The sequence below is a fragment of the Cololabis saira genome, chromosome 8, assembly GCF_033807715.1.
Source record: "Cololabis saira isolate AMF1-May2022 chromosome 8, fColSai1.1, whole genome shotgun sequence".
Lineage (NCBI taxonomy): Eukaryota > Metazoa > Chordata > Actinopteri > Beloniformes > Belonidae > Cololabis > Cololabis saira.
The window spans coordinates 29,760,643-29,775,920 of NC_084594.1; the positions used below are offsets into that span (position 1 = coordinate 29,760,643).

Here is a 15,278-nt window from a genome sequence, read left to right on the forward strand (position 1 = left end):
TTGAAACAAAGTGTGTAGCTGGACCTTGGCAAGGGGTTGCAGTAGGCTGTCAGGTTAGTCTGTGATGGATAGTCACTGATGGTGGAGTGAGTACAAAGACGCCTGTGTTGGGCTCAGGGGTACAGCAGGGAGGGGGTCTGCAGTATGTCCGAGTCACTCATAACGCTCTGTCATCTCAACTCATTGTCAGCAGAACTCGTGTGCATGTGTTTTTTAGCATCGGGCAACACGCTTATTGGAGAAACAAGCCCCCTCTCAGCATTAGGAGTGAGCACTTGAGAGGCAGCATACGAGAAAAGATCAAGTGTTAAGGTACTGTTTGCAGAAATTGTACTCCTTTATTCCATCCCAAGTTTAGCCAGACCAAAAAACAAAAAGTAATGATACAAAAATACCATATAAACGCAAATCAGTGAAAGTTTTTACCCAGACAACAGTAAGGAATACACATACAGCATGAAACGTGTTGATAGTTATAATCCCATTTTATTTCATGGAATGGTTTGAATCTGAGATCATTTTTAGATTCAACAGGGACAGCCAAATTATTTTGAAAAAGAAAAAAAAAAGTGTAACATTGTGTGTGTGTGTGTGTGTGTGTGTGTGTGTGTGTGTGTGTGTGTGTGTGTGTGTGTGTGTGTGTGTGTGTGTGTGTGTGTGTGTGTGTGTGTGTGTGTGTGTGTGTGTGTGTGTGTGTGTTAACAGGGATTGCCCTCTCTCTGGCAGCTCTGTTCCACTTCTCCTCAGTGATAAGCAGCAGCACATTGTGGGACAGCTGAGGTTGGGTGGGAGGAGGAGGAGGAGGAGGAGGAGGAGGAGGAGGAGGAGGAGGAGGAGGAGGAGGAGGAGGAGGAGGAGGAGGAGGAGGAGGAGAAGAAGACGGAGGAGAGGGAGGAATGAGTCCTCCTCACCTCAGGTTAGCCTCACGATCATCACTGACCTGGAGAACTGTCATCTGAGAACAGTCGGGAAATCTCAGACATGTAAGAGGAGAGAAACACAACAACGGTGAAGGAGCCTTGATTGAAGCTGGATGAAGCTCCACATCCATCCAAAACTAATATTAGATGTGAACTTGAGAACAAATGAGTGAACTGAATTTCAAGAGAAAAAGAGACATTTCGCTTCACTTTGCAGATCTCATAATGCGCTAATTTCCTTTAAAGAATTTCAGCAGAAAAAATGTAATGATGCAGATTTTAGAGATAGTTTGGGTCCCTTTAGAGAAAATGGCATATCTTCAAATCAAGATCAAATCCCCCAGAGACCTGGCTGTGGTTTGTCAGAGGGGTTCTTGTTAAACACTTGTCATCTATTTGCAGATGTTTTGGAGAATTAACTAAACAGAAACAAACAGGTATTGAATGATATCTTTAATCACTGAGAAATGAAATTATAGAAGGTGTTACGCTACACATTAACAAAATAATCCATGATCCACTAAGTTGAGATCGTTTTTTATCATTATTTTTGGTGCCTTGTGGAGAATATTTGTTTGCACTTGCAAATTTTATAATATTAAAATAATTCAGCAAATTAGCCCGTTGGGTGGCATAGTCGTTAAAGTAAGCAGCCTTAGTACTGAGGCGACAATCCTCCTGCAGCAGTCGCAGGTTCGAGCCACGTACTGCGGTACCCTTTGCTGCATGTCATCTCCATCCTCTCTCTCTCTACTCCCTTCCTGTCTAAACTTTAAATAAAGGCCACTAGAGCCACACAATCTTTTTAAAAAAAAAAAGAATTCAGTAAATTGTAGCACTTAATGCAATTTATCAAGTTCAATTATGTTTTGAACTTCATGATTCTCTATCAGTCTATCAGGTTTGAATTTGGCAAACCTCCTTGAACCTAAGATTTGGAAGACTAGGGAAAAAGAAAAAGCAGCAGGGAAATATTATTGAATATGAAAAATGCATGGCTCATTTCTGGTCCTAGGCTGCAGGGAGTGCTTCTGTGCTGCTCCCAGAAAGCAATATTCTCCTTGAACTCTAGATTTAAGCAGCAATATAATGCACAAGTTAGATGCCTTTGGCAGAGGACATGGTCTCCATAGTGACAGCAACAGATGCCCATGTCTAGTCTCAGAGACTGTTTCTCTACTGTTGTCATGATAACGTCCATTACTGAACCCTGCAATATCAGATCTCCTCGTGATTGCTATGATTTTGTACTGGTTTTAACATTTATGGTGAACAATAACAGAACAATCTACTCCTGTTTAATAACATCAGTACTTACAATACAATTGAAGTAAATCACTTGAGTCCTCCAGTGAAAAGTGAATGGAAGTGGCCATATCTGATTTCTATACAATTGTGCCTTCCTGTTTATGTTAACCAAAGATAGTCCCTTACATAATCTGCAGTGATGAACCATTTGACTGATGTCAAAAGGTGATGTGGCACTACTACAGTCTGGCTAATCATCAGGAGAATACTCCCATTCATTCACATCCAGAATGAAGTGCTCCACCTGTGTTTTCACAGGGCTCTGGAGGCATGGAGAAAGCTTTCCAAAGTCAGGGGGGGAAACAGTAGTTGTGCAGCCCAGCCGCACTTCTGCTCACTGGGGCTTTTATCGCAGCGTAATCCCCTACAACAAACAGAATGGCCGGCATGTGCATGTGCAGCTGTCGCAGTCTTAGTGCAAGTGGTGTCATGTTAAATCACAGGAATGGGCTGAGCCCCTGAGCCATCCACTGCCCTTCCCTTCACTGGCATCCCACTCGCTGCAAGACTCCAGCACGCACAAACACACATACATTCTCATACCCACATACGTAACCCACTTCCTACTAACATATTTTGGCCCACATGCTCCATCCAAAAGTATTTACTGTAAACAACCTGTCCGTCACTGCTACAAACATCCATATTATTTATATGGTGTACGGTGTATCCCAATAATGCAACAGCACTTAAAGCTGATATCACAGACTCTGCTGTAAAAGGGATCCATCTATTTGAAACCTTTTTTTTGAATTTGAAAGGTATCTGACTGAGCCCTTTAAAATTCAACTACTTAATTTGCAGGCACTTGACACCATGGCATTGCCATGTGTAAACCACAATTGGCATAGTTTGTAACGGAAGTGTCCGGCTTTTCCCTATCAACCTCTGAGTCAAGTTTCCAGCAGTAGGCATGAAGTAAGACAAGTTGCATTAAGTTTCTTCTTTATATCCTCTTCTTAATTGACACATTCCTTGCTCATTCCTTCATTATCTTAATCATAAACTCTCTGTCTTGCTGCCAGGCTCCATTATTTCTTCTCTTTGTTTTTCCCAGGCTTCAATGACCTTCTCTCATGTCAGCAGGACAAATTTAGCGGCCTGGTTTCTGGAGCGACCAAATAGTCGGGCAAAACAGGGGGGAATGTGTGTATGTGTGTGTGTGTGTGTAGGTGAGAGAGGAAAGGTCCTGGACGTACAGATACAGTTACAAATATCCAGACACACAACCCGAAGAAAATAAAGGAGAGTAAACAGACTGAGACTCGCTGTCATGGAGGAGTGCAGATGAAGGACACAGGGAGATTGACTTATAAATACATAGAGAATACGGTATTTAGAAATAAGCTCCATGTTAACAACAATGCAAACTGGTTAGAGGTAATGAAAGATTATTAAACAATAAAAAATATGGGCAAAAACAATTTCCCTCCTAAACGCTCTGCACACTGTACACCGGAGAGGGTAAAGGATGAATATCTGAAGTTATTCTGATGAGATGGAGGCACCGTCACCATGGAAACATGCAGATCCTCTACCACTCCCTGGGATAGGCCATTCTAGAGCTGCCGTGATCTGAGTGCCACGTCAGTGACATGGCACTTATTCATGTTTATGCTGAGATGCACCAGATGCCACAGTCAAAGCAGAATGCTGTTAAGTTAGATCAAGCTTTCAGTACAACTGCCTGTGTTAAGCTACAATGCCATAGTGCATAACATTGGCTGAACAGCAACATCTAAGCAAAACTCTTGTTTCCAATGTTTCCAGTGCTCTTAAGTGGAAACGTTCATTTTTAGTCAAATGCCTTATATACACCAAGAATATGAAAATAAATTCTCTACATCCAAATCTTAATGTTCTACTGCTAGAAAAGCTTTCATTGAAATCTGGCCATTACTTTTGGTAATTCTGAGATTATTCAACATCTGAAGTTTTTAGCACATTATTCCATATTTGCTGATTGATAAAATGTACCTTCTTGTTTCACAGCAATTGCACTCGAGTACTGTAGCCTTCATGTACCATAAAAAATGTCTGGTGTGATCATATCTGGTAATAAAGCTCATTCAATTCAGTTCCCTTCAACTCAGTGTGTTTTAATGCCAATTTACAAAAAAAAAATGTATCTCAAGGCATTTAACATTGACAGCAAATAGTTGAATGAAATCCAATTCAAATCTATGTCGTCACAATCTGTTCATAAACTCAATTTATACATATTTCACCCATGGTCCTAAACCTGCTTATTCCTGTCCAGGTTCACAGGGATCTGGAAGGAGCCTATCCCAGGTCTCTTCAGATGGCAAGGGTCACATCACAGGGCCACACACAGACAACCCCACACACACTCACATTCACTCATATGGCAAGTTAGGCTTACATGCATGTTTTTTGGACTGTGGGAGAAATCTGGGGTACCCAGAAAACCCCACTAAAATACACAAACGGACGGACGATTCATAAAGAATATATAATAGAGAACAAACTGGAGGCTGGTTCCACAAGAGGAGCCGTAATCAAAGCTTCTGCCTCCCGTGTAACATCTGAATACTCTAGGAACCACAGGTCAGTCTGCATTCACAAAATGCTCTGTTGGCAAGGGCTTTTTATATGCAGTAACTTAACGTTCAAGTTCATAAAATCACATTTATAGGCATGTTTTTTTTTATAGACGTATTGCTAGTACTGGATGCCAGACAGAGGACAGCTCTGCATGGTACTTTCCACAACCAGGAAATAAGCAGTAATCGGATTGTAAATAGCATCCAGGGCTTAAGTGACTACAACATAAGAGTCTATGGCAGCTAGAAAACAGTAGTTACATCTGCACGGTAGAGGGCAACATGTCTGCCCCACTTTTCAAGAACGTGACAAAAATAAGTTGAAGTCAAGCAGAGAGGGGGACAGCGAGTAAGCAGAGGAGCCTCACAGGTGCTGGCACTCGGTCAAGAAGACAGGACAGCTGCCCCATCACAGAATGACTTATTCTTCAGCACATATGCCAACACTCTTCAGCGTGGCGTACTGTACACTAGAGGGGAAAAACAGGACCAATAACTGAAATTAATTGCTTCAACTGGTAAAAAATAAACATAAGCTACCAGGTTTTCTTTAACTTAAATTGGATTGTTAATTTACTTGTTACCAATTGAAGCAATTCACATAAACTGATTAGCACTTTCCTTCTTCAGTGTTATGTCAACTTTCTCTGATGAGCAAGACAACAAAATAAAGCACTCCCAAATCTTTATTGCTTAAAAACAAAACAAAATATAAGCTGTAACACGAAACAAAAACATTTGTACCATGTTTGAGGACATTAAAATCTCAGTTCCAATAACTAACTATTAATTCTGTAAATTTGGATCACTATTTCTAATATGAGTTATGCCATTTACATGAGGTCAGTATCTGCTAGAAGTTTCTGGTGAGGTTATACTGATTCCAAAAAAATACAACAATATTTGTTAATCTTTTGCAGTTTTGACACATAAGACAGCTCTAAAACAAGCTCCGTTCAGGTTCTAGTCATGACGAGAGGCATGCTGCAAATATGTGCAATATAGATGATTCCTTGCTTAGTAGTTTCTGTAAGCAGCAGTTACAAAACTACAACTCATCTCCACCTGCTGGCAAAAAGGTTAAACACAAGTAACCAGTAGATCACCAAACTACGATGCACCCACCGAGCAGAAGTAAGAGATGCATGTCTTCTGGAACTGGACATTTTTTACATGTGAGAAATATAGAGCACAGAGAGCGTACACTTTCTAGCCGTAGACAGTTGATAGAATCACTCAAATAAATGGCATGTATGTGGTCCAGCAATTCAAAATCCCGATCATGAAAACCATCAAAATAAAACATACAATAAAACGAAGGTATCACATGGCAGTGTTATGCTTCTTTCAGATGTTCCATAAGTACTTTGCTGTCGCTTCCTGTACAATTGTAACTCAGACCGTTTTTACTTCATCATTAAGTAATTCACAAATGCAAACTACAAATTAGAACATTAATTCAACTGTAGCTTTTCTGTTCAACTGTGGTGGTCACAATTAAGACTGAATCATAAATAAATTAAATACAAAATATACATAAAGCTTTTCTCGTGAATGTTCTATGTAAAGACCACTGAATGATATTTTAACATGGATCAACAATTATGAAATAACTTACTGCAGGCATAACTATAGGTAGAGTAAATATTGAACAAAAACATCGATTTGCAAAGAGAAAAGTACTTCATCGGTGCATTCTCAAGGAGGCTAAGCATATAAAAAGAAAACTGTTTTTTAGGGGCACATTTGCTCCATCTTGTGCATATTACTAAGCTCACAACATCTGGGGAGGCACAAAAGGAATTATTTTTAAAATGATTTAAACAAAATAGATAAATAAAATGAAGTTTTCAAAACTCTATGCCTGATTTCCAATGCCTCCATTAACATAATTCAAAGAAAAGAGGAAAAAAAAAAACCTTCATGACAATTATAAAAGAAAAAAACAAAAACTCAGTTCACAAAAACTGTGCACTATGTAAGCAGTAAATAAATATAACTGTGCCCTGGTCCCTCATTTAAATGTAGCAGCAAAACAAACATTTGCTGTCAAATTCTTGCTTACGGTTTGATCCAACAATATCTCGTAACCAGTGCTCAGCAAAATAAACCTTGCAACGAAAAGCAAGATTCACCAAGTGCTATATTTTGGGTTTATCTTTATAGGTTTTCAGGAAGGGTAAGGTGAACAACTTTTCTTCGTATATACCAGCATGCACCTGTATAGCTGAATATGTTTAACTGTGTTTGGCATTTTCTTTTCTTTTCTTTTCTGTTGTAGTTGTATTTTTGGTTCAGGTCCTCACAACCTAACAAATGCATTTCTGTGCTTCTCAAAGGATGAATATCTTGATAACCTTTTGAATAATTTTTCCACATCCTGGACAGGGAGCCTGGAACTTATGTAACCGTCTTGCACATGGGAAGCATGTAAGCAGGTGAGCTGTACGTCCATGTATTATATTTCCATTACGTGGTCTCACTCGACAGAGCTTACATGGCTCCATCAGTGCCTCGGGCCGAATGTCTTCAACCTCCATGCCCAGACTTTCTTGACTCTCACCCTCTGAGAGAAGCTCATCCTTGTGGAAGCTAAAAGGCCGCGGACCCTTGCCTTTACCCGTAACCACAGTGGGCAGCGGTCGGTCAGCTGTGGAGTGTGAGGGCAGGATGACTGGATCTGACACTGTTCTGCTGCAGTCTGGGACATCGATGCCCGTGTCACTGTCATCTTCATCATCATGGGTGGTGAGAGAGCTACATGCTGGGATGTCAGGGACAGACAGGGAATGGGCAAGTCGAGGGACATCTTTGAACCAGTTTTTCCGCAAAGCCCAGCAGCGAACGCAATACCTCTGGACAGGTATGTTATATTTCTTGCACTCTGTACACTGCCATGCATCCTATGGAACAAGCAGATACAAAGTCACCCGTGGTTTCTTTCATTTTAATTACCGACAGAAATAATCTAAATTTAGGATGTACAAAAATACAAACCTGTCTAGATATCTCTGTATCGGTGTCATCGCTGAGACACTGAGAGTCTTCATCTGGCTCCTCGTGCATCTAAACAGATATACAAGAAATCCAACTATATTATCCTAAAGCTTGATGACACAAATCAATGATATGGTCCCTCTCCGCCTGAAACAAAGAACTTGTTTGCTTAGGGACTGAGGTATTTGATAGGAACCCCATTGGTTTTCAAATACAACTTACGAGAACTAAAAATATCTCACTCAGGTCTTGCGTTTTTTGTAAAGAGGGAGGATATTAAGTGAAGTATAAGGCTTTGTTGTAGTTACGTGCACAACTTATGCAATCAGATGTTCAACTGAAACTGGAGAGAGCTTCAAATCAGACTGCAACTCAGTTTTCCAACAGACTAATTTAATTTATTTAATAGGGACAATGCAGGTTTACATGTGATCACATTCACTCATTACAAACAAGCCAATGTGACTGATGTTCTGCATACAGAGATTATAGCTATTGCTAGTTTCCATCTCCTGTCCCTAGTTAGGCTTTTAGTAAAAGAAAACGAAAGAAAGGAGAAAAAGAATACAAAAATACATTCCATTTTCAACATGCAAAGCTATATCCTATTTACAATTCTCAGCTTGCAAGAGAGCACCCTATTAGCGGTTACAGGTGATTAAAAATGCGTACATTTCTGATTTTGCTTCAACCAGTCTTTGACATTTTTAGTAAAAACCTTAAAATCTTGAGTTGTTTTTATCTCAGTTGGCAGTGTGTTCCACATTTGAGAGCCCTTTATAGAGAACGCTGACTGCCCAAAGGAGGTCTTACGGCGTTCAACCTTACAGTTACCACTTGTTGTTCCCCTGGTGATCCTACCACTATTCTGCCTGCTAACTAACTTACATAAAACATCTGGTGCTAGGTTCTGTAGACACTTAAAAACCAGTTTTAGTGTAGAAAACTTTAAGAAATTATCAAAACTAAGCATGTTGTACTGTTTCAATATGTGACAGTGATGCCATCTCATCGGTTTTTTATCCATTATTTTTAAGGCTTGATTATATAGAGACTAGCATGTACTGTCAAGAGTAAACAATCATAATAAAAACCTAACTAAGCCCCTACCTCTCGATCAGACTTCTCCTCCTTCCCTCCGCCCAAGTCCTCCTCGAGTGAGCATTCTCCTTCTCCTCCGCTACCTTCTTCCAGTGCAGCTTCTTTCATCTCTACGCTCACTTGTTCACTCTCACCCTCAGTCAGGAACCAGAGGTCATCTGTTGTATCTGACACAATAGCTGTGTCCTCCTCCTGTGCATGGGAGACCTGACACATCAATGAAACTACAAAACATCTCTCCTTCATACATTTTTTTAAGCAAATCCTGTGTAAGATGTAAATAAAACAGGTTTCAACAGGGTCATGGAATTGCTGTTTGAGGAGACAATTTATTTCAGTTATTCAATTAAAATGCTTATATTCTTGCTTGAGAAAGGACTTCCACTGATTTACTCTTCAGGGTATAAAGTGTATGGGGTGATAAATCTAAAAACTGAAGCAGGTCAGATAGCAGGCAAATTTACTTCAGTCATGTTGTTAAAATACAGTATGTACTAAATGTGGTTCAGCACCATCCTCATACTGAAATGCTAGCTTCTGAAATGTGTACTTGAATGGTACCTCAACCCTGTATCATTCATCTTTACTTCTAAAATATCTCTATGAGATGCTTTTTATACACCAAGGAGGTATTTACTACCAGTTAACCTGCTGAGGTTTTATTAGTAGTCAACTTTTCCAGTGACATTTGTTGTCCATGTTCCGAGTTTTTTGAGACATGTTTCTGGCATCAAGTTGAAAAAAGATAAATGCCTTCTCTTTTCATTTAAATCCATTTTTATAAACTAGGTTATGAATATGTGATAGCTTTGTAGCACCATCAACTCCAAGGAGATCTTCTACCTTAATAAATATTTTCAATTTCCTGGAGATTTTCTAACATATGTGGTCTCTTACTTGATTCGTATGGATGTCAGTGGAGCCATTGCTCCTACGACTGTAGTTGTTGCGGAGATTACCCAAAAACCACCAGGGTAGACCCGAGAGGTCCCACTCATCCAGAGTAACATCCAGTTTGGCACGTTTGCAGGCTGAGCGTGGAAGGCCTTCGATAGATTCTGGAGAGGTTTGGCACAGTTAAATTCAATCTATTAAGATGGGTCTTGCTTAAGCATGCCATCGGGAATATAAAAGAATAATCACCGTCATCTGGCTCCCGCGGTCGTCTCTGGGAGGGTGTCTGCAGGAGAGGCCCATCACTGCTGGCCATCACTCCTGCTTTAGCCACACCTCCACACATCTAAAGAGAAAGGAGATGTGAAGGAAAATTAGAACACAGAGCCATGACTGGGCACTTGGAAGACTCTCAGATCCTTTTCAGCATGGCCTTGAGGCAGGGGGAGGTGGTAGAGGAAATAAGGGGACCAGCAGTTGGGTATTGACCAGCAGGGGTTTCAAAACGCTCTAGTATATAGTTTGGCACTAACACAGGATATGTGTGGGTAAAACAGACAAAGAAAGGACAAGTAAAAAAGAAGCACCAATTTACACAGGACTTAATTAAAATGTATGTCTAAAAGGCATCCATATATGTATTTAATGCATTTATTCCAATAAATATTATATCTTACCATATAAAGTAAGACAGATTAACCAAAAGGGAAAAAAACAACAACATATGAGCAGGATCTTCTAAATAAAATTGGGGCTGAAGCATAATAAAATATAAGCAGCAGTGTTTTTAATGACAAGGAACAAAAATCTGGCTGCAGCTGAATAATATTGAGAACAAATGTATGCTATACACAAAGTTTAAAAAAAGTGCGTGAGAGAGATAGAAAAAAATTTAAATAAAATTATGATTTTGAAAGGAATGGAAAAATGGTATGTAGGACCATGGGGATAGGTAAACAGGTTTAGGGTTATAAGGCCTGTAGCTGATCAGGAGCTAAGATCCTCCAACTTGGAGCAGAGAAGAGAACTCTGAGACAGACAGAGACAGTGACTCTGCCCCCCCAAATCCACTGGGTGGAACTGGTGGGACACAAAAAGAGTGATATCACTACCACCAGACCAAACCAAGGTGGGGGTTGTACAGAGACGGTGCCACTCTGTACAAATGCACACTTACGAAGACAGCAGCCCTTATCACATCCTCCTCAATACACACACGCAGATAGGCGCTCACCTCATGTTGGAAAAACTCAACAGTGAACTAGTGTTCAAGGCCATGTCACAGAAATTCTTATTTCTGTGACATCTGTGCAACTAGCATGTAAGTCATGTACTTCAGAGTTGTGTGTATTCGGTGAAGGATAAGGGACTCTGTTTCCTCTGAGCACCATGTTTCGGCTTTACCTGACCACGATCCTCCACTCCGCCCTCTACACATTCACGGCCCACAGAAAGATTCTCTGCAGCGTCTGCATTTCAGATGACACACAGTAACAGACAAAAGACAACCCCCCCTTTTAATAAAAGCATAACACTGACTGAGGCCGTCAGCAGCGGTTTTGAGAAAAAGCTGGAAAGTTGTGTTCCTCTAGAGCTATGAAAAAAGTCCCTGCATCCCCAAGTGATGCAAAAAATAAATAAATCACAATTACCTTTCTATTGTAAGAGAAGAGACTATATACGTAAGAAATATGGTGGTAATTTTCCAATAAATAAAAACTAAACACCAAACGGAGAAGATTACTGATTTTCAATACATTATGCATATGTATTGTATACAAAAATAAAATCATACGATTCATGTTGTCTTATGATTTTGCTTGACAAAAAATGAGATTTCTTGAGAAGAACAAAAAAAAAAAAAAACCCTCGGACAAAATTTAAACCACCAAATTAGGAAATCACTTACCAGCACAATCAAGCACAACCAAGTATTTCTTGAGCATTTCGTACACTGGGCTGCAAAATAGAATAGAAGAATAGAATAAACTTTATTGATCCCCCAGAGGAGAAATTCACTTGTGCAGCAGCCAAACATACACACGCTCAACAATTTTTACAAAATACACACGAAAGTATGAAAAGGTATAAAAAAAAGTATATCCTCAAAAAAAAAAAAAAAAAAAACAATAAATAGCTAAATAATTAAAAAAGAGCAATATAAAAAATTTGCAATGTACAAAAGAAATACTAAACCTGAAAAACGAATAATATATACATGTGCAAAAATACCAGTGAAGTATTTAGAGGGAGAAGGTTATTGCACTTCAGAAAATCAGGTTATTGCACTCGAGTGACTAGAGTTGAAAATTATAATTTAGAATAAATGTAATTCCAGCAATACAAATATAAATATATCCCTGCATTACTGCTTACAAATATTATTTTGAATGTGGCTGAATACCTTGGATTTTTGACAGAGAAGCTCTCAACTTCCAGCAGTTCTCCCAAGGGATCATCCTGGCAATGGACTATGTGCTGCCTCTGCTTGTCATACAGTTGTCTCCCCATGATGTATTGACCCAAATAATGCATCACCTATACAAGTAAATGAATATAATGTCAGTGTGCCATACAAGCCTGCAAGCAATCCAGTACAGAACCATTATCTTTTTCTTGGTAAATATTGCAATTTTATTCTAGAGCCTCCAGATAGGGTAAACAAAGAAAAGAAAAATATGTAAATTGATTGTCTTGTTTTATAAACTGCTGTGCTGTTTAATTTGCAACCTGTAAACCTGATTGCACATCTTTTGGTATAAGAAATCCTTGCCTGGTCCAATCTAAAAGTAACTTCTTGTCTTTGACAGGATGAGGTAGTAATGTATGTGTATCTATTCAACACCATTGCAAAAATATGACTGGCCGGCCTACAATATTATACACTAAAACAAAATAATAATGAATAATAACAATAATTTACTTGTTCATACATTAAGGCAACCACATTACACATGTGTCCTAAGTAAACAACAAATTTAGAACTACAAAAACATCATGTCATGTGCCAATGATACAAGCTTCATAATAACCTCACCTGTTTGAGTGTGAAAACATCTTCCTGGGCTCCGGCTACACGCAGAATTTGCAGGAGAGGGGCTTTTGGTTGTACCTGACCACACAATAAAACTACTGATTAGCATTAAAACCTAATAATAATATACAAAGTTTGTGCGAGTGTGTTTCTTTACCTGATTGCCCTCTCCGGGTAGCGTCCTGCATGAAGAGCTTGAAGCTGCAGTTTGGGCTGACAAGGCGCTCATACTAAAAGAACCAAATCTAAAGAAAAGGGAATATTTGGTACGTCAGATTAATGTTTTTTTATTATCCAACAAGCAGAGTACACTCTTTCTATGTTTTTTTAAGTAATTTATTATTCGTCTGTTTTGTTTTTTCTGTTGTGTCGTGCTGCTGTGACAAATGAATCTCCACTCGGGGATGATTAAAGTCTACCTATCTACTAGGAATGGGCGATATTTTACTGTTCACGATATACCGTCAAAAGAATTCCCCACGGTAAGAATTTGTCATCTCGCGGTAAAAACGATGCGTGAAAGAAGGAAGGAAGGAAGGAAGGAAGGAAGGAAGGAAGGAAGGAAGGAAGGGAGAAAGAAAGAAAGAAGCCTGAAAGAAAGGAGTCTGAAAGAAAGAAATGAGCCTGAAAGAAAGAAAGAAAGAAAGAAAGAAAGAAAGAAAGGAGCCTGAAAGAAAGAAAGAAATTAGCCTGAAAGAAAGAAAGAAATGAGCCTGAAAGAATGAAAGATGTGAGCCAGAAAGAAAGAAAAAGAAAGAAAGATGTGAGCCAGAAAGAAAGAAAGATGTGAGCCAGAAAGAAAGAAAAAGAAAGAAAGAAGTGAGCCTGAAAGAAAGAAAGAAGTGAGCCTGAAAGAAAGAAAGATGTGAGCCTGAAAGAAAGAAAGATGTGAGCCTGAAAGAAAGAAAGATGTGAGCCTGAAAGAGGTGATAGATTTATAGTTACAAAAGGTGGAGTTGAATTGGTAAATTATCGTGATATTTTTTTTAGTCCATACCGCCCATTCCTACTATCTACCCATTACTCCACCAAACACCGACCTGAAACCTCCAATGCAATGTCAACGCCCATGTGGCAGCTAAACAGCTTTATCCAGGAGAACACGGAGGAAGGGAGAGTGGCGGTGTTGGATATTATGGGATATTTCACAGCGTTTGAAGAATGTTCGATATCTACTCTCGTAATTGTGGAGTAGTGGTAATAATAATAATAAATACATACATAATAATAATCATCAATGTGTTGATAGCCCTGCTGCCACACTGCTGAATGTACACCGCTTCGCAGTTCCTTTCCCTTTAAGCCTGATTTATGGTCCTGCGTTAAATCGACGCGTACCCTACGCCGTAGGCTCTGCGTCGATTTTACGCGGAACCATAAATCAGCCTTTAGAGCCTGTTCAGCCCAGGTTACGTATGAAGTTATTGGACAAACGCATTGAATTGCACACATTCCTGTTGACGGACAGGTGACAGGTGAAAGTGTTGAACATGTTGAGATAACTCCAGCAGGTGCCGTCGTTACGAGCGTGTCGCCTAGCCTCGCGCAACAAAGCTAAGCTTAGTCCACTTAGGTAACTGGCTAGTTACTCGAATATATTTTAGTTAAAATTATCTCACCGGAAGTTGGCATTACTTCACAAATGATACACTGGGGCCTCAACAACGAACCAACATCATACAACACCCAACGCAAACATAAATGTATATGTTATGCTAGCTAACGCAAAGCTAGCACACAAGGGGCAGTTAAGATTCAAAATGACGATTGTGCACCACAACTTCCGGAAACAGGGATGAGTGCGGCGCCCCCTGCTGGCCACTATGACACGGTACAATTACATCACTGACTGGTGTATCACTGCATGAAGGCTTTCAGGCGTATATATATATATATATATATATATATATATATATATATATATATATATATATATATATATATATATATGAGGGGGGTCACCCCCCCCCCCCCCCCCTGAAATGAAAACGGTCAAAATCATCCCCCTGTAAAACTGCCATCCCCCCCTTTCCATCCCCTATGTCATTTCATCAATTAATGTGGTTTTACTGCTATTACAACATTTAGAGTCATCACCAGAAAAATAACTTATTTGACAATTTTCACCTGTTTCAAGTACATTTTCACCTGAAATAAGTAGGAAAATCTGCCAGTGGGACAAGATTTATCTTCTCATTACAAGCAAAAAAATTTTGTTCCACTGGCAGATTTTTGTATTATTTCAAGTGAAAATCTACTTGAAACAGGTGAAAATTGTTGAGTGTGTGATGAGTCTTGTTTTAAGTGTAATCGGATTTTTTTTAACTAAAATGAGACATTTTAACTAGAAATAAGACAAATATTCTTGTTAAGATTTTGAGTTTTTGCAGCGATTTCTTTTTCTTATCCTGTGAAGGACAGAGTCATATTGATAAGTTCAGAAAACTGTTTTTTATTTTT

At 39.3% G+C, this 15,278-nt stretch overlaps 1 protein-coding gene across 3 annotated transcripts; it reads right to left on the minus strand.

Moving 5' to 3' along the window:
• Positions 1-5,460: 5,460 nt before the first annotated feature.
• mdm4 (MDM4 regulator of p53) lies at positions 5,461-14,261 on the minus strand. 3 transcript variants are annotated; one of them, XM_061727668.1, is made up of 11 exons: positions 14,040-14,261; positions 12,976-13,063; positions 12,822-12,896; positions 12,189-12,322; positions 11,694-11,743; positions 11,189-11,253; positions 10,034-10,130; positions 9,788-9,948; positions 8,900-9,097; positions 7,790-7,858; positions 5,461-7,695 (listed from the first exon to the last, which is right to left on the minus strand). In XM_061727668.1, the coding sequence occupies exons 1-11, from the start codon at positions 14,051-14,053 to the stop codon at positions 7,126-7,128; spliced, it is 1,521 nt and encodes a 506-aa protein (XP_061583652.1). In that variant the 5' UTR covers positions 14,054-14,261; the 3' UTR covers positions 5,461-7,125. The 3 variants fall into 3 exon arrangements, with proteins under 3 accessions (XP_061583652.1, XP_061583653.1, XP_061583654.1); XM_061727669.1 differs by having other exon boundaries at positions 8,900-9,082; positions 14,040-14,240; XM_061727670.1 differs by lacking the exon at positions 14,040-14,261 and adding an exon at positions 13,859-13,871.
• Positions 14,262-15,278: the final 1,017 nt, after the last annotated feature.